General features: G+C 40.2%; 2 protein-coding genes across 2 annotated transcripts; both read left to right on the top strand.

Moving 5' to 3' along the window:
- Nucleotides 1-442: 442 nt before the first annotated feature.
- On the top strand, nt 443-2,176 carry LOC115624879. The gene has a single exon (XM_030519725.1). It carries the CDS (start codon nt 443-445, stop codon nt 2,174-2,176), a length of 1,734 nt encoding a protein of 577 aa, XP_030375585.1.
- An 855-nt stretch (nt 2,177-3,031) lies between these two features.
- LOC115624878 lies at nt 3,032-6,440 on the top strand. Its single transcript, XM_030519723.1, has 2 exons — nt 3,032-4,684; nt 6,225-6,440. The coding sequence occupies exons 1-2, from the start codon at nt 3,032-3,034 to the stop codon at nt 6,438-6,440; spliced, it is 1,869 nt and encodes a 622-aa protein (XP_030375583.1).
- Nucleotides 6,441-11,539: the final 5,099 nt, after the last annotated feature.

Raw genomic sequence — 11,539 nt, 5'->3', positions numbered from 1 at the left:
GCAGCACTAGCTGCCAGGGCTTTTAGCTCGCTTTTGTATGATTTTCCATAAATTAATTATAGTATATAGACTATCACTCCCGGCGGAGTCTAAATAGGCATGCATGCGAATATAATCAAAAATTGTATTTTCTTTTGATGATAAAACTGAAAGATCACTTTATAAACCCAGTCTCAATTAATCAATCTTTGCAAAAATATAAAATTTGCATACATTTTGAATTTTACTTCCGGTATGATGACCTCATTGAAGGCGGTATAAACTCATTACCAACCTACACATTAACGCTTTATCTTCATTTTCCCATCTCTTCAGAATTGTGTTGTTCTACTGTAGTGCTGCATGTCTGTAAATTTGTGTAGTGTGTCCTAGTCCTTACGTTTTTCCTTAATATTCTCTTGCACAACCTTTTTTGACTCTCTCTTTTAAGCAATCGCCCACCATGCGTCTTTTACAACTCATCCTTCTTCTGCTGTTAATAGCTAAGTTGGACAGCTATATCATACACCGTTTGACAGATATCGTGAACGAGCTCAATACCCGCCTGTTAACCAGAACGAACATTGTGTACTGCAAGCGATGTAAGCTGCTAAGAAACGATTCCCACTATCTGCAGCAAGTGGAGCCCATCGGCCAACTGGTGTTCAATGCTCCTTTTAATGCCTCAAGTCTGGGCGGTGAGCTCGACAAGCCTGTGCTCTTTGTGGTGGCTGTAACGACGCCACCCTACCTATGGATCAAGAGCTTGGAGTATGAATTTCAACATTCGCACTTTTTGTTTGTCCTCGAAACTTCAATGGAGTCCGAAGACAGCTGGTTGCAGTTCATCGATCATGCTCAGCAACTTGGCTATGTTAAGCTCTTGCTTCACACACCTCATAATGGAAATCTATATACAACTAAAATGTTTCCCAAAGCTCAATTGCTCCCCAGCAATGTGAGCTACTACCTGGACAACCAAAACCTATTTGATAATATGCTTGGCTATGGAATACGCGTAGCAAGCTACCACAGTCCCCCTCGGAGCCTAATTTACAAGGACGAGAAGGGGCAGCAGGTATTTGGTGGATATTACATGCGCCTTATACGCGACTTTGTGAAAGCCCGCAACGCCACCTTCGTGCCCATCTTCACCACGGACGCCTCTCCCCAGGACTGCACGGCTGCGCTGGTCGAGGAACGCGTGGATGTCTGTGCCGATGCATTGGCTGCCAATCGGGAAAAGTTTTCGCTTACCAATGCCATTCGCATGGCCTACGCCAATATTATGGTCGCTAATTCGCAACCGTTAGCGACCTACTGGTACCTGCTAGCCCCTTTCCACAGCACCGTGTGGCTTTCATTGATTGCCTACATTGGACTCTTAGTCAGCTTTATGAGCTTCATTCACTGGCGCCGACAGAAACGTTGGATATTTAGCAAGTTTCTGCTGGAGGCTATAAGAAGTCTGCTATTTACAGGTTTCAGCCTAAGGGATCTGCGAGGACGCGAACGGTATATTCTCTTTGTGGTCGTTTTCATTGCCGGATTCATCTTCGCCACCTTCTATTTGGCTTTTTTGAAAAGCTTGCTGGCCACAGAAGTCTTTGATAAACAAATAAACAGCTTTCAGGATCTAGTAGAGGCGAATAAAACGATCATGATGGACGAGTACAATCTGAGCTTGATTGGCAAGTATAATTTGCCCGAAATCTTGATGCAACTCATTGAAATAGTCCCAATGGAGACGCTGATTGCGAGTCGCAACAGTTTCGACCAGAACTACGCCTACATACTATTTAGCGACCGCATGGATCTGTTTGACTATGTCCAGCAGTATTTGGCGCACGCCCACATGCGCCGCATACCCATCAACTTTTTCTTTCTTCACGCCGGCTTTCCCATGCGGAAGAGCTGGTTTCTCAAGGACCAGCTAAGCGATGCCAGGATGTACGCTTTCGACAGCGGACTGCTGCAAAAACTGGCTTGGGACGCTAACTTCGAAACGATGCGCGTGGGCTGGATGGACTTCTTTGTCACGGAGTACTACGAGGCTCAGCAGTTAGGCTTGGATTATTTCGTCATGCCAGCCATAGCCCTGGGCCTCGGCTATAGCATGGCCTTGTTCAGTTTCCTCGTCGAGTTGGCGTCTCGGCGCATCTGCAAGCCAGTGGCGACTGAGCCAACAGTTGAGTGATTGATGAATTAATTCATCGCAGTTGCATGTTCGTGTCCAGCATTTCAAGGTGTAAGATTCTTGTAATTTTCGTGTACTCGTAGTAAATGTGAATAAAGCAGGAGTAGAAGCACGACAAGTCTTAGTTTTCTTTGGAGTAGAAGCACTGATATTGCAGGTGAACCAAATGAGTTGATTTAAGATATTAAAAGGCAATTTCGTCATTCCATTAAAGTCGGTGATTTTGTAGGTAAACCAAATCAGCTGACTCTAATTACTTAAGAATAGCAGAAGTATCTCTCTCTAGATCAGTAGATCCACACCATCCACAGCTCCAAGTGAAACTTTGTGCAGCAGCTTCTGTTGACAAATGGGGGTTTCCCATAATATAATTGATTTAGTTATATGGGTAGGGTAGCACTGCATTTTAAATTTCCAGTACTTAAACTCGAAATATTTTATGCATTAAACCTTCTTTTTCAAAATTTGTCTCCCCACTTATTGTATCATAAAAAGTGGTCTATGAATGTTGTTTATTTTTTCATTCCTCTTTCAATATTTCTTCACAATTAAGCACACTCAAATTTGCCTGCATGATCTGATGATTTTTCCGATAAAAATTCTAAAAAAAAAAAGGTGCCCCGTCTCATTTAAAAGAAAACACAATTTCCGCATCCAAAATCCGATTTTAAAATTGTTTCTTAAAATGTGTTGTATCCTTCGCTGTTCGTTTGTATTTTGCCTTCCACACGGTAAGTGCAAAAATATATTTTCATCTTCAATAGTTGTGCTCAACTATTTTTTCTCCACACGTACTCGTTTGTATGGATTTGTATGTATATTGGAAGTCAATAATCAATATCTTTTCAGAACAATATGCGGCCAAGCCAACGCTTATTACTGATGCTGCTCCTCACATCTATGCCCATCAAGAGTATGCAGGTACTTTGTAGAATTGTCGGCGAGCTTAACGCTGCTCTGAGCACGCAAACCAACATTTTCTTCATACCTGACAAAAAGACTAATATCCTCGACTCGCTCAACACGGACCCCGTACCCCGTGTCCTGTTCTCTCCAAGCGTCGCCAAATCAACTATACGCCTGCCACTGTACGAGAGGGTCCTCATAATAATGCACATGGATGGCATTTGCCTGCGCTTCATCAAGAGGTTGCACATCGACTTTCAGTTCAGCGATTTACTCGTAATCACAACCAAGTCCACCAAACACGACATGCTGGTTCGTTACAGCGAGCAACTCTTCGAACTGGGCTACCTCAATGTTTTGCACTATAACATGCCCAACGACGAGTTTTATGCGGCGCAGTACTTTCCCCGAATAACACTTGCAGCTACTACCATAAACCAATACTTGGGGCTTCGTGATCGGTGGACTCGCAACATGCAAGGCCATGAAGTGCGTGTGCTGACTTATCACAATCCCCCACGATCTCTGTACAATCCAGAGCGCGGCTTCCACGGTGGTTATGTGGTGGGTGTGCTGCGTGAATTCCTACATCATCGGAATGCCCGTTTCAAACCAGTATACGGCTCCAACCCTATGACCTATTCGCCAAACGATTGCATCGACGCAATACACAGCAATGCGGCGGACACTTGTGCGGATATGTTGCCCAAGAATGCCAAGAACGAAATCGTAGGGATGATTCATCTAGGTAGTGGCAAGATACTGGTCAGCAATGCTCGCGCCTTGCCCAAAATCTATTATATCCTTGCGCCCTTTTGCCCCCAACTCTGGATGATTCTCGTGGCCTACATTTTTCTGCTCAGTGGCTATTGCAGCCTTATCTGCTGGCGTCAGCAGCGCCGCTGGCGTTTTAACAAATTTGTCCTGCAGCTCATCTCCAGTCTGCTAAACACGCACTACTCGCTTCACGATTTGCGTGGTCCTGTGCGACGGGTACTCTTCATTTTCACATTTGTCCCAGGTTTTGTCCTCGCGACTCTATATTTGGCGTTGCTGAAGAGTCGACTGGCCACTGGGCTCTATGAGCCACCCATTAATAGCTTCGAAGCACTAGTCAAATCTAACACAACCATTCTGTTCAGTAAGTCGGATCTGCAGATTGCCAGCCACTTCGGGTTTCCCGACGAGCTGTGGCCAATTATTCAGGTGATTAACTACGAGACGTTGCTGCAGCTCCGTATTAACTTGGACACTCGGTTCGCCTATGTGGTATACAACGATCGGCAGCACCTGATCCAGTACCAGCAGCGGTTCTTACTGAAGCCCATAATGCGATTTATTTCGGACAACGCAATTCGACTGTTTGGAGGATTTGCAGTACGGCCACAGTGGTTCCTGCGGAAACAATTGAATACATACTGCCTTAACATAGCCAGCAGCGGAGTTCTTAGCCAAGCGCAAAGGCTCGCCGACTACAAATCCGTACAGGAAGGCTTTCTTCACTTTATGATCACGCAATACTATAAGGCAAAGCCCCTTGACCTAGACTACTATAAAATGCCAAGCATTTGTCTACTCCTGGGCTATTTAATATCCTTAATAGTATTTCTGTTGGAATCATTTGTTGCAAGAATTACTTTCCGCTGCAGGATACAAATTTTTAGAAAGAATTGATATCCGTCCTAATATGACCAAGTAAAAGGATTAGTAAAGGATTAGTAAAAACGAGCATAATTCATAGCTCTTATAATTTCATCATACAAAAATACAGACATTTTGAATAACACATTAACTTTTAGCCTGCAATACTTACAACTAATTTCTCGTATTTCTTAAACATAAGAAAATATTTATATAATAATTATTAAAGAGAACAATCACAAATTTAATGAAAGTTTATTAATCGTCTATTAATATCAATTCTAATTAAAACTAATTAGATTAGCAAAAATGAATGAAAGGAAAATCTCCAGCCTGGTGATTGCCTAGCCGGCAAGCTATGATCCAAAGAAACAGCCAGAAAAGGTCGATATTTCCCCGGAGATGGTTAAAAAGAACAGTTCTTATAGATAAGAGAGAGAGAGAGTCAATTGTGCATCTAATAATGTAATGGAAGATTATTCCTTGTTGATATACAAGGAACAGAAAATAAAGAAAATAATCAGGCTGTGAGGAAAAACTGCTCCATGAACGGATTGCTAAAGATGGAAGATAGTTGAACTTTCTCGCATTTTAGTCATATTCTTTCGGAGATCCTTGCGTTAATACAGCCAGGTGGACGGAGAGATATGTATAGATCGACTCTGTTTGTCAAGCTTAGCTAAAACGTATACATATATCTCGTGAGGTCTGTTTCAGACCATCCACTTTGTTGCTATAGAAACTAAAATGTCCATTTGGACATTTATTTCTGCTCAAAAAATCGAATATTTTGGTCCAGCCCGTGTTAAGGAGTAATTCGCATTTGAAAGTTAGTGCGGCACAGTGTGGGAAAATTCCACCCTCTACAGCTTCGACTACTACACACCCCCCAAAGTGACTAACCGCTTTTATTTCAGACATTTCTTCAGCATTCGCCTGCCAAGTCCGCGGCAACGTCTTAGTGTGCCTTTAAGCGCCCGCAAGTATGCAACGCAAATGATAACCTAACAGATATTCGAAGGGTTGGCGTGAAGGTTGGGCTGACTTCTGGCTGCTGACTCGCACAAATATTTGCCGCTAGAGAAAACAGAAAGAGAGATGGGAGGAAGTGCAAGTCAAAGGGGCGATAAGAAAACGACGTCAGGAATTACTTTTTGAGGCAAATGTAAAGAAGTGGGAGTCTCGGGGTAAGGGTTTCAGCTGTGGGCATAGCCGCCAAATGACTTGTGGGGACACATTTTAAAGTTCATTGACATTGGCGGCGGGGCGCATATGGCGAGTTTTTTGTGTGGCTTTGCGGCGCCGTCAACGATACAAAATGTGGCGACAATAAAGTTTATGTCTAGAGCGCCATTAAGAAACCCAAAATAGACAAATGTTGCATCAACAATGCGAGTGCCAGGATAGCAATAATCGAGTTGAAGCTGCTGCTGCCAATCAGGAAGACAATTCCCAGAGCCATTATGATCATCCTCATCTTGCAACTTTTGGCTGCACTCAGCTTGGCTTATTTATGACCTCAAATACGGCCATGAAGCTACCCGACGACACACTTTGCAAGTGTATTTCGACAACGCCCACCACGGCCAATAACCAGGACCAGTTGCAAGTTACGCGTTGCATCCATGTGCGTGCCTCACAACCATATCGCAACTCGTTTATCTTTCGCCCTTCACCAGCCTTAATTGTTGATTTCATGTTTTCAGCGCGACTTTAAATCGATTTTGTGTGCGATTTCACTGCCCACGATTGTCACATGTGGCTTCGCGCCGATCCTTATCGATTTTAGAGTAAGCATTTGTTTTATTTCTGTTTATTTGGAGTTTTATTCCCAGAGGTCTTTTAATTAAGATTGTAAGCTGCGATAAGTAGCAAGTGGTTTTTTTCACCAGGGGTGTGTCTACCCTAATCTGAACATGTGTGCATCGTCTCAGAGTAGTAGTACTAAAGATATGCTATAATACAATTTTTCATAATGTATTCTGTTTAAAAGCATAAATGGAAATAGCCATAAGAAATATACTTGTAGAATTAGTTTTCGAAAAGAAAGAGCAGTGTTTTTGATTTGTAATAGACAAGCTTAGCCACCCTGAGTTGATATCCATTATTATTGCATTAGATCAGAAGGGACGGATACAGATGCTTTATTTTAATATTTTTCGTGAGATATCTCTTTCAAAATGTACAAGTAGACATTGCCCTGTAAGGAAATATGTACGAACTTCACACACAGCAGGATGTATTTATTTACCTATGAGTATTTTGACATCAAGTAACGTCATCAAATATTTGTATGTGTACAATATTCTTCTCTCAATCCATTATATGGACAGTTTCGCCGATTCTACCTAAAAAAGATTTTAAAAAACTTCGTCTTATCCATCTAAAAAAACTAAACTTATACAATCCTTTAATTAAGTAACTGATAATTTATAATTTTTATGGTTCTCATATTATCGCAGATTTTGATATTGCGTCTAAGATGACTATGGTTTTGTGTGCAAATGAAAAGGACGTGTGGTATCCCCTTAAAAGAATAACCTCTAGACCATCTCTATGTGAATAAAAGATAACACATTGGTTTGAGAGACGTGACTAACAGACGCTCCCCAAAAGACAACCAGATAGTTTGAGATTTTACTTTAAATTTCAGTTTATTTTAACTTTATTGTTTATTACTGAATATTTATTTAATGTAATTTCGTTTATTTTTAATAATTTTAATATATGCACGTACCTACTGGGCTTAAGTACTAAATGAAATTCAAAATAATGAAAATGTTATCATATACAGATACAATAAAAATAAAAACGCACTTGCTAAAAAGAAATCGTGGAACTAATATAAAGTTGTACCCGTGAGTCATCATGGGTGGTTATAAAGAAATCCAAAAACCATTTTGTTCGACGGTTTAGAACTAAAAGTAGTTAGGACTACATATTCTGAATAAACCGTATTTTCTTTTACTAATAATATTCACATTTCAAATAATTTTTGCTTATTGTATTTAATACTATTATAAAGATTGTTCCTTTGATGTTGCTAAGTTTGATATTATTTTATGAAAATATAAACATTTCTGTTAGCTCATAAATCATGTTTACTAAGCATTTTTTTACAAAATTCCGTCAAAAAATAGGGAAAACAAAAATATATCTTGATAAAAATAATGAATTTGGCATTGCTGGCTGCAAATATAAATATTTAACAATTAAATGCACAAAATTAAAAAAACAAAAACGCAATAATACTTGTATAAATAAAGAGTTCTAATTTTCATTCACACAAGACAAAGTTGACCACTTTTCATTATTAACCAAAAGCGTACTTTAATCTGGCAGCAAATGCCAATTGGAATTCAAACGAAAATATTGCCCGGGCCCCCATTGTCCATATTGTACGACAAAAGAGGGCAGGACGGCAGCCCATAAATTGACCAATCGCTGGCCATTGAATAGGTCTGAGCCGAACTGTTATCAGCTACCAACGCAGCCAATATTTGCAGCAGTATATCACATGGAACGCAGCAGTCTGTTTGAACAAAAGCTGCAGCCAACAATTACACATGGAAGAGAATGACAATGTTCGAATTGATTGGAGTCGTCCTGATGTGGCATTGTGTGTCGCCTGCCTCAGCTAATTGAAACTGGTGAACGGTAATTGCTAGTACTGCTCGAATGCCCGCACCGTCTAAATGTGTTCAGCTTGTGAGGGGCAGATTTATTTATTTGCTCTCCAGGCGTGTTTAAAGCAACTTTGATATGTGCAGATAAAAATATCAGAGTCAACTTAAACGCTGTTATTTAAATCAATAATTTGTATACAAACTCTCATCGCTCGTTTTCACATTCGCATCATGCAATTTTAGCCTTCACATATGAGCCCAAAATTTATGTGCCATGCCTAATTTCACAAGGCGAAGAACTTCAAAGTGGGCTCCAGATCGTTACCTTAACTCGCTCGCGTGGTCGTAGACTGCAATTATCGCGCTTCAACTTATACTAAGATTAATGGCCAAGACAAGGGGGAATCGGCCACATTTTCTTCTCCATAAAAAAACCAGCCTTTAACAGACAATTTGTGATTTTTGGTAGATTCTGCAATTCATCTGCTGCAGCAATGCGTCGAGATCCGACTTACCATCTGTAGGTGTGCTTGATCTCGGAGGAGATCCTTTTTTACCCAATAGAGAATACCAATTTCCAGTAATAAATAGTCCGAAAATTTTTTTAACCTTTTTTAGTGCAGCCAAAATTAGCTGTATTATTTTATTATGTTTTTCACTTAAATGCTTAAATATTTTAGGTCTAGTGTCATAATATTATCTATCAAAAACATCCTGTTGTATTAAAAAATCTCGGCTTAAAAAGCTAAGGATAGATGACTCATGCAGGAACTCTGATGCTTTTCTGCACTCATATACGTAGTGTATGTTCGCAAATTACAGGCACATTAAGGTACAATATATCATAGACAAATTTAATGAGGCATTGTAAAAGTGGACTTAACCCAATTAAATAAAAATTCCAAGTTCAAGTCTTAAAGTAGGCCAGCATCCAAACCAAACAATAATGTAATGACAAACCCATACACGCCCTACTCTTCATGTTGGTGAGACGCCACATTCCTTTACTCTTAGCAATTTGAGAAATGTAATTTTATATTGCAGATGAAACAAATTCAAATTTCATTAAGCGTCCTCCTTCTTTGACTGGTCAATATCAATTGACCTCTTACTTCCCTGCGGTTACTATCGATTATTGATTACTTATCACTATTTAACTATTCAATCAGTATTGGGTCACTGCTTAATTATTGTTAGCGATTAGGGGTGTTCCTACTATCACCCATTCCTACATTTCATTCATAGTAACATGGTTGTTCTCAAAGTGCAATTTGATTCCAATATTCTTAAAAACTAACAGTTTTTTTTACAGAAACTTTCTCAGGCATAACGCTTGTACGGATATGTCAGCTATATGAGGAGCAGTTCGTCCGGTTTTGAAAGTTTTTATATTTAGGATCAGGCTTTATATATATACATATGTAATATTCCTTGCAACTATTGTGATTTTATTGACATTCTTTAACATGCAAACTAAGAGATCTGCTTCTGCTGCCTTTTTTCTTTCGGCCCAATCATTGGGTCACCCAATCGATAAAAATAGCCAACTCACACACGTACAAGCGGAAAAAACGTTGCCCAATTAAGCGCAACAAACAACTTTACGCCACATGCCACAAAGCTGCTATCAGCTCGATGAGATCGCCTTGATCAGATCGCGAATGGTGTGTGTGGCAATGTCTCCAGCCACACAGTCGAAGCGCACGATGGCTTTGTAATGGCCAACGATTTGTCGCTGTCGGACGGCCCCATAACGACAATGGCCGATCAGCGATCAGAGATGGTACGCGCCGATAAGATTGCGCGCACCGATACGAAGGCAACTCAAAAGAGACAGGACACTAGCGGCAGAAGTACGCGTCAGCAGGAGAGAAGCGGCATTTATGCTAATAAGTTGACATTTGACCACCATGACGAAATAATAAAACGATCAAAAGCCATCAAAATGACATGCGTCCATACAGTGGGCAGAAATGAAAATATCACGAGTAGCAACACTAGTGCGAACTTCAACTCTTTCTTAGATCAACGATCACGAGCCCTTTTCAAATAATTGTCAAACTATGCGGTTTTGAACGCGAACAAATCTTCTTGACGGTCCAATGTTCATGTAAATTATATTGAAGGTATGATGGTTTCCCCCAATGACCAAGTTTCATAGTCTCTCCCAAAAAACTTGTCCTCACGCGAACGACTGCTATGATAAAATAAATTTACGATTTTCAGCTAATTTAATTAATTTCAAAAAATAATATCAGTTTAAAAGAGTAAGAATTCGGCATAATGAAGTTGGAGACCATATTTATATCTATATATCCATATACTCGTACATAAAAAAAGTTACCTTTTTTCAAACTTGCAATCAATCATAATTTTGAAGCCGTTGTGGTACCAGTCCTCAGCTATAATTCCTTTTCACCCGTACTAACGTATCTGCAAAGAACACTTTTGGAAAAATACTATACATATACATTAGTTCTTGCTTAGTTCTTGATTTGTTAAAAGCTTGTCTTTGAGCGAAATTTTCGAAAATTATACGCTTATCGCATACGGTTTGTCTTGCCATATGTTCAGGAATATAAAAACTTTATGAGTTCAGAGATGCTTCTTCTGCATTAAATCTGCACAAATTAATATAACCTTTTCAGGTTTCCAGCTTAGAGTCTTAAGCCATAAACACAAAAACCACAGACGTCACCAAAAACATCACACGCTTAATCTATGTTCCTGGCTGTGATGAGAAGCTTTTATAGTTTTAACCAGACTCGAAGATTAGTTAATGTCTAATAAAATGCTTTGGACCCAATCAATTTTTTAAAGCTTTATTTTCAGAATTCCATCGTCCATGGTCTTCCGAAGCTCCTACCATTGCTGACGCCAAGCCGCTACTTGGCAATCGTTTGACAAACGAGCCGCAGACCGCCCCTGGTTACCGATCAAGGCACCGGCACCGCCACGTATGAAAAACATGCAATAATTTCCAGGAATTTCACGCCGTTTCGGACTCTCTGCTTATCTCGCCCGAAAGCGTATGCAAATTTAATGTATCTTCACACCATCTGCCGGCTCGAATCAAACCGCTTGTTAACTGGGGTTCGGGCATGTCGCAAATGAATTTTAATTGTTGCTCAAATTGTTGGTGCAGTTGTTGTTGGCGATGCCTAATGGATAATAATTTGAACGATTACGC

This window comes from Scaptodrosophila lebanonensis, unplaced genomic scaffold (genome assembly GCF_003285725.1).
Source record: "Scaptodrosophila lebanonensis strain 11010-0011.00,11010-0021.00 unplaced genomic scaffold, SlebRS2 tig00000061-arrow-pilon, whole genome shotgun sequence".
Classification (NCBI taxonomy): domain Eukaryota; kingdom Metazoa; phylum Arthropoda; class Insecta; order Diptera; family Drosophilidae; genus Scaptodrosophila; species Scaptodrosophila lebanonensis.
Note: the sequence above shows the minus strand (reverse complement) of the source record. Positions and strands in the feature narration are given on the sequence as shown.

Excerpts from the sequence above, each read along its gene's own strand:
- LOC115624879 (XM_030519725.1), top strand. The coding sequence starts at position 443 with ATGCGTCTTTTACAACTCATCCTTCTTCTGCTGTTAATAGCTAAGTTG.
- LOC115624878 (XM_030519723.1), top strand. The coding sequence starts at position 3,032 with ATGCGGCCAAGCCAACGCTTATTACTGATGCTGCTCCTCACATCTATG. Across the intron at positions 4,685-6,224 it reads GCTATTTAATATCCTTAATA|CTTGGCTTATTTATGACCTC; the intron begins GTATTTCTGTTG and ends GGCTGCACTCAG.